General features: G+C 35.5%; 1 protein-coding gene across 2 annotated transcripts in view; it reads left to right on the top strand.

The window, feature by feature from the left end:
• Positions 1-15468, top strand: part of ADAMTS19 (ADAM metallopeptidase with thrombospondin type 1 motif 19) — a 247466-nt gene that overhangs the window by 54937 nt on the left and 177061 nt on the right. For both annotated transcript variants that reach the window (XR_015250415.1, XM_086704877.1), the window contains exons 4-6: positions 886-1058; positions 2702-2785; positions 3455-3612. Coding sequence is in view for 1 of the 2 variants with exons in the window: in XM_086704877.1 (XP_086561003.1) it covers positions 886-1058; positions 2702-2785; positions 3455-3612 (415 nt within the window). In the remaining variant the exon portion in view is untranslated. The remainder of the gene's footprint in view (positions 1-885; positions 1059-2701; positions 2786-3454; positions 3613-15468) is intronic.

The following is a 15468-nucleotide window of genomic DNA, read 5'->3' as shown; positions in this document are numbered from 1 at the left end:
CATGTTTTAATAAACATTTTACATTTTTATGTAGTTAAATGTATAAATACATTTATTTGTGGTTACTACTTTTATTTGGCCTTGTTTGAAGAAATCTTTATTTCCCTATGTGATCCTGATGGAAGGCAGAACTGAGTCTTTTGTAACCCATGCATAATGTTTTAGTAATTAAGGGCCACTGCCTGAAATGAGGATGTGTGAGGTAGTCACTTCAGGCACTCTCTTCAAGTAGACCTTTGTTTTGTCACTGGTTTCAAAAAGAAAATTGTGATTTTTTTATTGGATTATTTTATTTATACGGACTCTGTGCTAAGAATTTTACTAATGCAACCTTATTATAGGACATCAACACTAGAAAGTAGATGTTGCTATTGTTCAGATGAGGAAATCAAGGCTAACTGACTGATGTTAGTTTCCCAAGTAGCAGAGCCAATAAGTGATACAAGTCTATCTAGTCTATTTGATTCCAAAGCCACACTCCAAAACCAGATGTCCTTTTAGCTTCCATGTATTCAGGGAACTTATTTGGTCTTGCTTACCATTATATTATCAACATATCTTGGCATTAAATAAACATTTTTTTAAATGTTTATTTATTTTTGAGAGAGAGAGATAGAGAGAGTGAATGGGGAAGGGGCAGAGAGAGAGGGAGACAGAGAATCCCAAGCAGGCCTCACGCTGTCAGCAAAGAAACCTATGTAGAGCTTGATCTCACGAACTGTGAGATCATGACCTGAGCTGAAATCAAGAGTCAAACACTTAACCAACTGAGCCACCCAGGTGCCCCTTAAGTAAACATTTTGAAAAAATTATTGAAGAAACGGAAATTTTGTATTCACTTTGCCAATATGGAGTCACATTGGAAAATCCATTTCTCTATTGCAGACAAAGGAAGACCTAGATCTAAAAAAATAACAGAAAGTGGAAGAGGGAAACGATATTCATACAAATTACCTCAAGAATACAACATAGAGACTGTAGTGGTTGCAGACCCAGCAATGGTTTCCTATCATGGAGCAGATGCAGCCAGGAGATTCATTCTAACCATCTTAAATATGGTAGGCAAACTTTAAAGTGCGCTTGGAATTTTTTCAAGAAAACTCTAAGGAAGAAATGTGTGAGTATAATGACATTCTTTAAAAATTAATTCATTACTATTCCTTTCTTTTATTGACATCAGTAAAAAAATGCTTTGGGTATACCAGATATCTTAAAAGAAATATCAAAAGTAATAATTCACATCTTCTAGTAAAAGAAACCATCCTTATTGTTGATTTCAATGTGTCAAACTCTTTCTCTGTTATTCTTTTGTCTATTCTTTCATGAGCTTCGTTTCATTCTCTTTTATAAAAGGCCATTTGCTGAAATTAGAAATGTTATGTATTTTTTTGTACGCATGGCCCCACCCAAAGTATTAGACATTAATGTGGTGGAACAAAAATGGAGGTTGGTAATCCACTGATAGGTATGTAAAATTTGATGTCAGATATAATACTAGTTTATGAGTAAGACCTAATAGCAAATAGCTAAATTTTTTAGGCAGGTGGATCACACGTAGCTAACTTCAGTTAACACTTTTTGAACTGCAGAAATCTAGTTTGTACCTAGTATCATACAGATGTTTACCACCAAATGAATCCTTTGACTTAATTATATACCCTTTGGTTAAACTTTCTGCAAGGCAGAATTAAAAGGTCGGAGTGAAGAGCCATTCTTAGGGGAGAATGAACATCAATAGATGCCAAAGGCAAATGCCCATTTATGATTCCAGTTACCATATAAGGCAGGGTAAGAACCACTGATTCAGGGATAAATATATTATGTTTTGTAAAATTGTATTTTTACTGTTTTTGCTCATTTTTACTATTTGGCTTATTTGAGCAGGGAACACATTTGCCCACACTTCAGTCATTTCTTACCATGTTCAGCTACCTCCAGAACATTCCACCAGCAGTCTGTTACAGGGTAGGCTAATACAGCCTACCAGCTTTAGTTTCTTCTAAGTAGTTCTATCTCCAAAAGTATGGGTTTGACGTGTCAGCTTTCTGTTTTCTATTACAAGTTAAATAAATATTAAATTCTACAAAAAATGAAGTACCACATAAAAATTCACCTTGCTTTCCAGCCTTGCTGCACACACCATAGTTTGGGAAAAACAGTTATAATGAGGATCTGAAACCATTAATCAACAGTGGCCTGCAAGCTTGTCTTCCTGGGTAACATTGAAGAGAAGAGCTTTGAAAACCCTTTTCCTATTTGGCAGCTAGCTTAGAGAGAGAGAAAACTACTCCAAGGAATGAATCGGGAGGTGGCATAAAGCAGGCTCAGTTTTCAGGACTGTTTCTCAGAAAAAAGGAGGACACTGGCATTTTGTGGTCTTAAGAAACATTCTAGGGTTTAGTTACTAAAATGCTTGTCTTCAGTATTGTAAAAAGCCCAACCTTCCCTCTATATCCCATTGAAATGGCATAGACAATCAAGACTGCAGTGAGTTTCTCAGAAGGCTAGGTCTAAATTTCTTTGTATTTAAAATGAATTAGCTATGTTATTCTTGCTTATTAAGCTAATTTTAAAATTACTTAAGTGGTTTTAAATATAAGATTTCTCAACTAAATTGAGACTTCTCCCATATCTGGACTTTAAGAAAAATAAATATGATTTCAAGTTTTATTTTAGGATTTTTATTTTTATTTGTTTTTAGGTTTTTAACCTTTTCCAACACAAGAGTCTTGGTGTGCAGGTCAATCTTCGTGTGATAAAGCTTATTCTGCTCCATGAAACTCCAGTAAGAAAGTCTTGAGTTTTTTGTTCAATTAATTGGGTGAGAAGTTGTGTTCGGATGCTTTTAAGTAAAGTGAATGTTAGGAGTGTGGTTTTTATTGACTTAAAAATCCAGAAATATCCACTAAGTCACTTAAACTATACATAAAACTGGCCTTTAGTTTTGGTTAATACCTCAGTTTTATTCTAAAAATGGAATGTTCTTAGTTTCCAAGGATCCTGACAACAAACCTTAACTTTCCAAGATGTAATTTTTAAAAGTGATTTTTAATGAGAGTTTTCTTTTCTTAAACATGTGCTTTTGAAACGTTTTCTTATCTGTAATTCATTTCAGAGAATACTCTGTGGCATCATTTTAGTATGCTACTTAACTAGAACTTTGAGAAAACTTTGTTCTTAAATTGTAGAAGTAAAATTAAGTTATTTAAGCCAGAAAGTTCCACATTCTTACAACACCTCTCTCCTTTTTCAGAGTAACATTGAACAGATTTTGTAGTTATTGTACTTGCACGATTTTCAGCTGAGGCTAAATTATTTCTGAATGTCTTCCAGGTTCTAATTACTGTTGTTATGGTCAGCGGTCTGCTTTAGTAATTCAGGAAGTCTCGTCAGTTTTTAGTTTTTTGTATATCTGAAAATAATTTGCCTTGAAGTGAAATCTCTTCTCTTGTAGGCAGACCTATATATTGGGCACCATGGAGAGAAAATGCTAGAGAGTTTTTGCAAGTGGCAGCATGAAGAATTTGGCAAAAAGAATGATATACATTTAGAGATGTCTACAAGCTGGGGAGAGGACATGACTTCAGTGGATGCAGCTATACTTATAACAAGGTAAATTTTCCAAAGCCAATTAAATGACATTCCTAATTCGATGGCTGTGCTGTTAATCGGATTAATTCCTTCAGAGAATGCTTTTATTCCAGATTTTGTGTTCCAAAAAACTTTGGCATAATGATTTTAGTCATCTCCCTCAATTCATAATAACTGATTTCTGAATAGGCACATTTTGGATGGCATATTGACAAAACTTGTGGCTAGTTAATTTAAAAAATATTTTACCCTCAGGGCGCCTGGATGGCTCCGTCGGTTAAGCGTCCAACTTCAGTTCAGGTCATGACCTCACGGTTCATGAGTTTAAGCCCCGCGTCAGGCACTGTGCTGACAGCTCAGAGCCTGGAGCCTGCTTTGGATTCTGTGTCTCCCTGTCTCTCTGCCACTCTCCCACTCACACTCTCTTTCTCTCTCAAAAATGAATAAACATTAAAAAATTTAAGAAAATAAATAAAATTAAAAAAATACTTTACCCTCAATTTTTGAAATGAAGACATAGCCATTGATGATGGGAAGTGAACACTATGGTGAATTTTGGTGGCACTTCACAAAAAGCCTATATTGTATGTTTTCCAGTCATCACCATGGAGATAAAGTACCCAATATATTAAACTCAGTAATTGATAAACTTTCTGGTACCACCTGAGAAAAAAGTTTCAATTAAATCTCTAGCTGATTAATTCTTGGCTCCACTGTGAATGTACTCCTAACAAACATTTGTCATGCAGCATTAAAGGCAAATATAAAAAGATGAAACAGTGAGCAACAATATACCCTTTATGGGCACTCTGTGTTAGTAATTATTCGTAAATTTTTTGTTTAAAGCTATTAAAAATGAATAGTAATTCATTATTCACTAGCAATTTAATATTAGCATCAGCAATGTTGACATTTCCCATCACAGAATACACACTAACATCTGAATATGATTTTCTGTAACAGGTCTGTTGAATTCATGATAGCATCTTATTGCTGAATTATACAAAAACTTTTCTAGTTCTGCATAATTCACGAAGGTGAAAAAAATCTATTGTAAGAACACAATTGGACTTCCACTTCCAACTGTGTAGGTGTACCTGCGATTGGACTTTTAGAGTAAATAGCCATAAAACTGAAGAATATTTATGAGACAAATGCTTTTAAGTCACTGGAGGATGAGCAGTGCAAGACTCAACTTTGAAAGAAGGAAAATTTATTAAGGGAGCCCCACAGTCAATCCAGATTATTGCCTGGGAACAGTTTTTTGACTGGTATAGCAAGCTGGAATCTAGGTAGAGCCCAGTGGTCCTGCTGAAGGTACTGTAGATGAGGATCCTATGCAGAGAATGATGCCAAGAAGCTTTTGTGCAGATCATCTTGGAGAACTTTGCAAGACTGGTCTGAATATCCATAGATAGAAACTTTCCAAAAGCATCAGAGTGCTACAGCTATGGAGTTGAGATTATTAAAGGACACTAGGAATTGAGTAGATTCAGGCCTTGAGAGTGGAGCGACCTTATTAGTACCTTGTCATTACTCCTGGTATTTAGCTGAAAAAACACAAAAGCTGAGCCTTCCTAGTAGGGACTTTGATCCAGAGAAATGTCTACTCCTGAGCTGCCCTAACAAAGCCTGAAACCAAGCACCTGTAAGGTATTTATGGGAGATAGACTGTGGAGGTTTACAAAAGCTTGGGAATTATCTTGAGCATTAGATAGATCCTCCCTACCAAGGAATAAACTCAAACCTCCCACATTCAGAGTGGTAGTAATTTAGGAGCCAGTAATTGAACTGGCTCCTAAAACAAGAATCAGTTCTCTTCAGAGGAAGATAAAAGAATCCTGAATCTCTGTAACATATCTACATTGTCTGAAACATAATAAAAACCAGTCAAGCAAAGAAACATGAAAATGTGACCCATGGTGAATGAAAAATAGTCAATAGAAACTGACCCTGAGATAGTTCAGATGTTGGATTTACTGATTAATGTAGTTGTAATTGGAATCTCAGAAGAAGAATGAGAATAGGTAAGAAAAATTATTTGGACCTACAATGGCAAAATTGTTTCCCACATTGATGGGAAAAAAACCCTTTATTATTATTATTAAAAAATTTTTTTAAACATTTATGTATTATTGAGAGACAGACACAGAGTGTGAGCAGGGGAGGGGTAGAGAGAGGGGGAAACACAGAATCTGAAATAGGCTCCAGGCTCTGAGCCGTCAGCATAGAACCCGACGTGGGGCTCGAACTCACAAACTGCAAGATCATGACCTGAGCCGAAGTCGATTGCTTCACCAACTGAGCCACCCAGGCGCCCCAGGAAATAAAACCCTTTAGATATCTACATATATCATAGGAAAATGAGTAAAAGTCAAAGATACAAAAAATGAGTTTTGAATTGTCCAAAGAGATGCATTTCACAGGGGAAACAATGTTAACATTGATGATTGACTTCCTGTCGGAAAAAAATGAATATAAAAAACAATAAAAATGGTATCTCTAATGTATGGGGCTAGGGGGAACCCTATCAACAAAAATTCTTAATGAATTCTTAAAAGTGCTTTCTTAATCTATCAAAGGGTATCTACGCACATATACACAAAAATGTACAGTTAACAACACACTTAATGTTGAAAACCAAATATTTTCCATTAGAACTGGAAGCAAGGCAAAGATATCAGTGCTTACCACTTCTATTCAGTTTTTACTCAAGATCATAGCCAGTTTAGTAAGGTGGGAAAAAGAAAAAAACAGTTCTTTTTTTTTTTAATGTTTATTTTTGAAAGAGAGAGAGATTTTGTGTGTGTGTGTGTGTGTGTGAGAGAGAGAGAGAGAGAGAGAGAGAGGAACAGAGAGAGGGGGAGACACAGAATCCAGGCTCTGTGCTGTCAGCTCGATGCAGGGCTCGAACCTATGAAATGCAAGATCTTGATCTGAGCCAAAGTTGAATGCTTAACCAACTGAGTTACCCAGGTGCCCCAAGAAACAAAAGTTCTAAATATTGGAAAGAAAAAAATAAAAAAATATTTCTCTTCACAGATAATATACCTCAGTTCGAATAAAATTGTAAGAAATATAGCAGAAAAATTGCCAGAAGTTATAATTGGATTTTTTAAGCACATAGAATATAAAGTCAATTTATAAACATTTTATTTAGGGGCACTGAAGTAGCTCAGTCTGTTGAGCATATGACTCTTGATTTCGGCTCAGGTCATGATCTCATGATTCAGCGGATTGAGCCCCACATTGGGCTCTGCGCTGACAGCTGGGAGCCTGCTTGGGATTCTCTCTCCCTCTCTCTGCCTCTCCCCCACTCTCTCTCTCACACACACACACACACACACACTCTCTCTCTCTCTCTCTCTCAAAATAAATAAATAAACTTAAAAAACAATTTTATTTATGTATAATGAAAATGTACAATTGGAATAATGTTATAGTAACTTCCAAAACCATAAAAAATATAAGAATAATTTTTAAAAATATGTGTAAAACCTCTAAAATGATATCTACAAAGCACTGAGAGAGCTGAGAGAAATTAAATATCTAAATAAAGGTTTTTATTTGTTGGAAGACTATTACTGAGATTTTCATCTTACCCACATTGAGTGAGAGTCACTATAATCTCAATGAAAGTCGGTGCCAGCTTTTTTTGTAGAAATTGGCAAGCTGATTCCAGCATGTATTTGGAAAAATAAAGGACATAGAAGAATCAAAACAATTTTGTGAAAGAAGGACAAATGGGGTGGACTTAAATTATCTGATTTCAAAACTTATTATAAAGATTTGGTAATCAAAACAATGGGATTTTGGCGGAAACTTCGCAGGATAGATGAATGAAACAGAATAAAGAATCTGGAAATATACCCATATATATATGGTCAACTGACTCTCAAAAACCCACCAGTATTACTGAGTGATGGGAAGATAGTCTATTAATGAAATGGCTCTACAACATCTGGATATCCATGTGAAAAAAATGAATTTCAACCCTGCTTTACACCTTGTGTGATGTTAATTCATAATGGAGGATAGAAAGCTACGTGATATAGCTACAGCTGTCAAACTCTTAGTCAAAAAACAGAAGATCTACATGACTATAGGGAGGGTAGTGAATGATTTCTTGGATAGAATATAAGAAAAGCACTAATCAAAAGTTCTTGAAAATAATCGTTTGGACTTCTTCAAAATTTAAATCATCTCATGTGCAAAATACATTGATATGAAAATGGAAAGGCGATCCCCAGATTGGAGAAAATAGTGGCAATACATCTGTCTACCAAACTATTTGTATTTGAAATATGTGTGTGTATATGCATATATTGTATATAACATACAAAACTTCAAACTTCAAAACTCAGTAAGAGGGATGATCAAATAGAAATGACCTGTATTTGTCCAGTGCTAGCTGGTGATCTTCAATTGCCTAAATGACCTCTTTGAGTTTCATCATTAATGAGGATAGTAGTAAAGGGTAGAGAATATAAGACATCTTGTATAACATCAGGCCTACAGTGAAGGTTCAATAATTTTATTCCAAACAAATAGTTGTGTAAGATCCTGTGTAGGCTTGTATTCATGTGGCAGACCTACTATCAGAAATACCATTTGTGGTACTATTATATCGTCATTGTTTTTGCATTTATAGTTTTGTTAGCCCTTATTTAGGGCTGACATCTTCCTTATTTAGGAAAGTCATCTTCCTTATTTATGAAATTATAATTTCGTAACATTGGGTGTCAACTACACTCAAAAAAAAATTAGAATTATAATTTCATCCCATGTTAGGGGCGCCTGGGTGGCTCAGTCGGTTGAACGTCTGACTTTGGGTCAGGTCATGATCTCGCAGTTTATGAGTTCGAATCCCACATTGGGCTCTGTGCTGACAGCTCACAGCCTGGAGCCTGCTTCGGATTCTGTGTCTCCCTCTCCCTCTCTGCCTCTTCCCCGCTCATGCTCTGTCTCTTACTTTCAAAAATAAATAAACATTAAAAAAATAATAATTTCATCCCACATTATCTTAGACACATTTAAGAACCCTCTGTTAGCGCTGAAGATACGCTGGAGTGCTTTCATTTTGTCTTCTCTTACATTGCTAGGGAAAGTTAGTGACAAGGGAGGCAATGATGAACAATGGTTAGTTAAGAATGTGGCTTTTAAGAATTTATAATATGAGAATAAAATATAGCACACAACAAGTTCCTTTTTCAGGGTTTTGAAGAGAAACATGAAATTGGAAATGAGGAATGAAATTGTCACACTATTGGTGGGGTGAGACAAAACTTGCATAGGGAGTATGATCCCAGTACTGCACGTATATTTATACATATTAGTTGTATACAGTGAATTTAGTTATGCAAATACATGGAGATAAAAATGGAGAAATATACTTTAAAATGTTAACTGTAAGTACTACTCCTAGATAGTGGGATTGTAGGCCAATGTTTTAACTTTATTCTTGTATTTTTCAAATTTCTGTAAGAAATATATTACATTTTAATGGGAAAAATATGAATTAGTAATCAAATTATGAGTATCATCCTCTTTAGTCTCAGAAGTAGTATTTCAAACACCTAACAACCGTGAGAAGGATGACAGATTTCATTAGCTGAAAATTCTGTAAAAACCACTGTCTAAACAGAATTTCTGCTCCAGACCCAAAGAAAAGCCTTTTTTTGTGGGGTGAAATTTGCTATGGTTTTGCTGAGCCACTTCATGTTTTATGGGGCAAAAAAATATTTGTACACCTTTCATCCCTTTAGTAGAAATGTTGTCTTCGCTTTTTTGTACTATTATAGGTAGGACTTAGAATAGGACCGAGTAGATTTTTTTTAAATCACAACAGGAATAAAAAAAGAAATAAAACAGAAATAGCAAAATTGGTGATTGAAAATAGGAAAAAAAAACTATCAAAGTATATAGACACATAAAATATTAATAGATACTGACAAATAATGCTACCTTTACCTCCCCGTGGGGCTAAGATTTATTTGGAGGATTCCTGTTTCTCCATATCACTTCTTATCAGTGCCATAACAATGAAAATCAGTGCACTAGAGGGAATGTTATTTCTAAGTGACCTAGCACCATTTGATTAGTAAAGTCTAAATGAAAGGTTTGAGTAATTGAGGTAGAAGTATCCCTTTTACACTAAGTATCCCTTAGTGTAAACACGAAGGTGATCAGATCTTTAGCTTCATGTGGAAGTTGTGAAAGATAAAATAAAAATTCAAATCTCTGTGCATTCCATGGTGGATTCCATCCACATGGGACAAGTTGACTGACCAACTTCCACAATATTCTCCCCTTAGATTATTAAGCAGTGTTATGTTATGTGAACAGAGTAGTAGGAAGGAATTTTAGATAGCTATTAATTTTGGTTTCAACTAAACAATGTTTTTATAAATTCAAACCTATCTGCAGTAATATATTTGTTAAATTGTTCTATGATACTGAAATAAATAATTTAAAGCTGACTCAGTGGTTGTAGGCTCACAGTTACAAAAACACAAAGCATGTCCTCCCGGCTGTCAACTCTATGATTTCTCCACGTAATTTTCACATTTCTCTTTGAAATCATGCAGAAGACATAAGTTTCTCTTGAAAATGCTCTTAAATTTACAATACAATTTAATTACTGATAACTTTGCCTTTCGTATTTATGAAGATGTTTTTGGTTTATGTACAGTACTTTTGAAAGTTAGTTTTAAACTAACATCATTGGCAAGTAAGATAGGAAATTTAATAAAGTATACAAATGGCAGAAATATATTAATTTAATACAACTCATAGAATAATTTTTGAGTGAATCATTTATAGGTATATCCCAGGACACTACAAAACTCGACAATGAGACTTATTCTCAAATGCATCTTCATTCTTGGAAATTAAAGGCTACATTTCATTTTTTTCAATATAAATCAGAACTTCAGCAGAATTTATTGGCCTTCCCACTTGCCAGAGTCTAACAGTATCATTTCCATAAACTCATATTATGAAACTCTGTGATGCAGGCTTCAAGCGCACTGAGCCAACATGAGCCAAAGATGAGAGAATTTGAATCCACGTGACCATTGATCTAGGCAGCAAACAAATCAATTTCCCCCATCACCTCCCCCGAAATTTTGAATATTATGAAGTAAGAATACATTATTTGGGCCTTCTTGAAAAGAAGTTGACAGTGGAAGAATTGAAGATTAAGAATTCTAATCTGATCTGAGGTTTTTAAATCTTGCTCACAATTTATTTTTTAATTGTACTGAGAAGTCCTTCCAGGGCTTTTGGAGAAAAGAGCTTGCATTTTTAAAAAAATAATTTGTTTTATTCATGTGTTTGCTGAGTAGAAATTGGCTGTGTGAAGGACTCCAAGTGCCCTTGAAAATAAGCAGTGCATTTGTCATAGTTTTATCGTCTTGTTTAGTTACAGATGAAGTCCCTTGTTTCACATTATGTAAATCAAATAGTTCTGTTGCAGCCTCTTGCATTATGATATGATGTACTGTACATTTAGCAAAAGCACATAAAATCCCTTTCCCTCTACATCTGAATATACTTTACCCTCTGTGATTCTTGGCCCTAAGGTGAAGATTTTGCTTTTATGTGATTCTTTAATTTTCTGCATTACCACATTATTCAGTATCATCTGTTGTGGGTGTTTCTCTCTCCATTTGTTTGCTGGCAAAGGCAACTGCAAAATAGAACTATCCATTATTTAATACAATTCCCCAGGCTTCTTCCTCACTGATCCTGGGGCCCTTATCACATTACAGAAATGATTGTGTGTCGTCCTCTTCTTTGACTTCAGAGTAAAAACCTTTTCTACTTTGTATTCTTCCCCTTTACCCACTGCTTGGCATCGAAGAGGCACCTAATGAATCCAGCAGCCTCCAGTTGTGCAGGTTGTACACCACACAACAGTAGAGGGAGCTTTTTACATTGTTGTGTACATAAATGTATCCCTAGAATTAAGCAATACACACCCTATACAACCAGGCATGGTATCCCTGTGATAAATTTGATTTTTGTATCTTCTGATGCAGAAAAGGGCTAAGTATATACTTGTAACAAAAAAGTCAGCAAACCTTTTCCATTCCTCTTTATCAGTAATTATATTCAGAATCTGAATGTATTCTACTGCCAAAGGGATATATTTTCCTACATCACTTGTTGTTAGTTTTGAGCCACAGAGACTAACTTTACCCAAGTTAAGCACCAAAAGAGGTGTCTGTCTGGAATTCTTTGGTAGATGGAGAAAATTCTATGTGGTACTTGGCATCAGAGGAAGAATTGAGAAATTAGACATTAAGAAAGACAGTGAAGAAGGAAACTAGAAATGTCAACCATTAGTTTGGATGACTCAGGGCCATTCATATTTTCTTACTGTATTATTTATTCACTTTAGATCCTCTAAAAAAGTGGCTTTGGGTCAGGATAGAGTGGGGAGGCAAATTCTGTGATTAGAAGCCAGTGACTAGAAAATATGATACATTTGAAGGTGGTTTCTCAGGGAAATGATGCTGGGGGTTAGGGGATAGTTAGGGTCTGCCTCAGTGGCTGTCAAGGAATTACTTAGATTTTCAAAATGTTCGGTTATAACCCTGGGAATAAGTGTTTCAGTGAATGTTTTGTTTGTATTTCTAAAGTTTTCAGTTTTGATCTTGAATATTGAAAATGTTGAAAGGATGCTATTCACTAGTTTAATTTAGAAGTTTAGCATATGGTAGTCCAAGTGATTAATGGGATAAAAGATAAAATTTAAGTGTGTCTTCCCTCATTTACTTAGAGTTGCCTTTCTTTTTTTTTTTTTTTTCAACTTTTATTCATTTTTGGGACAGAGAGAGACAGAGCATGAACGGGGGAGGGGCAGAGAGAGAGGGAGACACAGAATCGGAAACAGTCTCCAGGCTCTGAGCCATCAGCCCAGAGCCTGACGCGGGGCTCGAACCCACAGACCGTGAGATCGTGACCTGGCTGAAGTCGGACGCTTAACCGACTGCGCCACCCAGGGGCCCCTAGAGTTGCCTTTCTAATTAAGGCATGTATTAAAAAAATTTTCTTTGACAAAAACAAAGTGAAACTATTAAGATACTCAATGCTGATGGACAATCTGCTTATTTAGTTCAGTAAAATTTTCTTTGCTATTTACTTTCTAATAATTAACAGAAATTGACCTACTTTACAACATTAATTCGGTTGGAAAGTACACATATGTTAAGGCAGGTGCAAGTAATATTGATAAGATTGTATCTTCTACATAAAAAGAGAAAAGATGATTTGTACAGTGAATATTAATCTATCAAGTGATAGCAGCCAGCTTTCAGTTGTCCAGGATGGATTAACTAGTTTTTAGATTTATCAGAATAAAACATAATAGTTTATTTCAGAAACAAAATTAACATTTTTAGATTAGTGACAACATGTTGTGCTGTTCCTGTTGTTTGGAAATACACAGTTATCAGTAGGTAGCAACTGTAATGTTGCACTGTGTCTATTGCATTCGGGGTATGATTGACTCCCCTGCAGCCAGATGAGAGGTCTCTAGAGTAGGTCTCTCTAGAGCAAAGATGTCTCTGATAGGCAGTCTAAAAGCAGGAGCAGAGGAACACATGGCTGCTAAAACAAACCAAAGCCAAATATTTAAGGGTAGAACTAATTAGCGAGGAAAGGAAAAGGAAAGGATAAGGTGCAAGAGGGTCTGAGTTTCTGCCTTTCTTGAATCCTGGTGAAGTATTGGAAAGGTGTTCGTAGCTGAGAGACCCACAGGAATAACAAATCTTCAAGTATTTCTTTGTGCAGAAATTCATGAGATTGGCAGTCATTCCTGTATTATTTTTGTTATACATAACTGCAGAATGGTAAACATATTCCTAAATCCTGAATATTACTTAAATATATCAAGTTTATATTAAGTCAGTTAGGTAACTTGTGTTGAAATAGATTATTTAAGGTTATGTTTTATCTTCTTTTATTTAAAAAATTTTTTAACATTTATTCATTTTTTGTTAGAGACAAAACATGAGTGGGGGAGGGGCAGAGAGAGAGGGAGACACAGAATCCAAAGCAGGCTCCAGGCTCTGAGCTGTCAGCACAGAGCCCAATGCGGGGCTCGAACTCATGGACCATAAGATCATGACCTGAGCTGAAGTTGAACACTCAACTGACTGAGCCACCCAGGTGCCCCATGTTTTGTCTTCTTTATTGCAACTCTACCTTTGTCTACTTTATTCTAGTAATCAAGGATTGATTCTATATGGAAATCATGTCTGTCAGATATTTGCCAGGAGGAATAGTAAAAAATTATAATGATTAATTGTTGATAGTAAGTTACATCATTCCGTAGTTCATTCATATCCATGGCTATCCACACATACCCGTTTTTTCCTCCAATCTTATGGAAAGGAAATAGCAATATTGTAATAATTACTAATGTTTACAATAATTCATAATTCACACATTCCCCACTTGTAGAAAGGTATCTTTGAAAAAAAAGTTTATTATCAATTGAGGTCCATGTGAACATCTCACTGAGGCAGTTATACAGTCTTTCCATAGTTTGGTAAAAGAAACTGCATGATATAAAGTGTGATAATAGAATAAGTCTATATGCCTTGATTCTATGTACATTACGATCTAATCAGGTTAACAATACATATATGTTTCTCTATTCTAATTTCTATATGTTAGGTCACAAATTATATTCCATTCCTTTAATTATGTGATAATCTGGCTAGATAATCATGAGATGTTCCCATTATAGACATCTTGGAATTGTAGAAAAAATAGAATAAAAATCCTTTTATACATACAAATGAGCCAAAAAATTAAAGGCTGTGGCAAAAACAAATACATAAAAAAAAAAAAACCACACACATACACACACACACACACACACACACACACACACACACACACACACAAAAGCAAAACACAAAAGAGAGCTTCTGAGGTAAAGTGATAGTTTCCCTGGGAGGAGTTTATTGGACCTAAACCTCTGGGTTCTTGGATTTAACTCCCAGACGAAGAGAATACTTTGAGGCTTTGCGAGTGTGGCAGTGGAGCTGAAATGATTGCATATAGGCCAGAACCCTTAGATAACTACACCTTTGACTAAAGTATGATCTGGTAGAAGCTCAGCAAAAGAGCACAGGCTGTCGACAAGAAGCATTCCAGCTCAGCCATGACTGCAAGTTAGGAAAAAACCAGCTCCTCTGGGGATTTGGTACCACAAATATGATTTCTACATTGAAACCCTTGTTGAAAACATGCACAACACTACTGTGAAGGGGCCCTTTCTTGACTTACACGGCACAAAGCTACTGCAAATAGAGTGCAACTAAATTAGTTCACCATAGAATTTCAAAACACAAAATGACATGGGGTGCCTGGATGGCTCAGGTGGTTAAGTGTTCAACTTCAGCTCAGGTCATGATCTCATGGTTCATGAGTTTGAGCCCTGTGTCAGGCTCTGTGCTGACAACTCAGAGCCTGGAGCCTGCTTTGTATTCTGTGTCTCCCTCTGTCTCTGCCCCTCCCCTGCTCATGTTCTGTCTGTCTGTCTCTCTCTCAAAAATGAATAAATACTAAACACAAATAACAGCAACAACACAAAATGACAGCATCTTTCATGATAAGAGCCAGGAGTCCCAGTAAAGACTAATTTAAAAAGCTGGGATTAAAAAAAAAAAAAAAAAAAAAAAAAAAACACACAAAAAAAAAACCTGTTCGCAGGATTAAAAACACCAAAAAAATCAAAATGTGAGAATAAATTGTTTGAGGGGGAAAAAGTTGATTTGAAAATTGAGGAAAATAAAACAACTATAAAAGAAAGGTACTTATACTTAAAATCTCACTATCTGAGTTGAAGAGCAGATTAGA

This window comes from Puma concolor, chromosome A1 (genome assembly GCF_028749965.1).
Source record: "Puma concolor isolate L17-30 chromosome A1, mPumCon1.1.hap2, whole genome shotgun sequence".
Lineage (NCBI taxonomy): Eukaryota > Metazoa > Chordata > Mammalia > Carnivora > Felidae > Puma > Puma concolor.
This window is presented reverse-complemented; position numbering and strand designations above follow the sequence as displayed.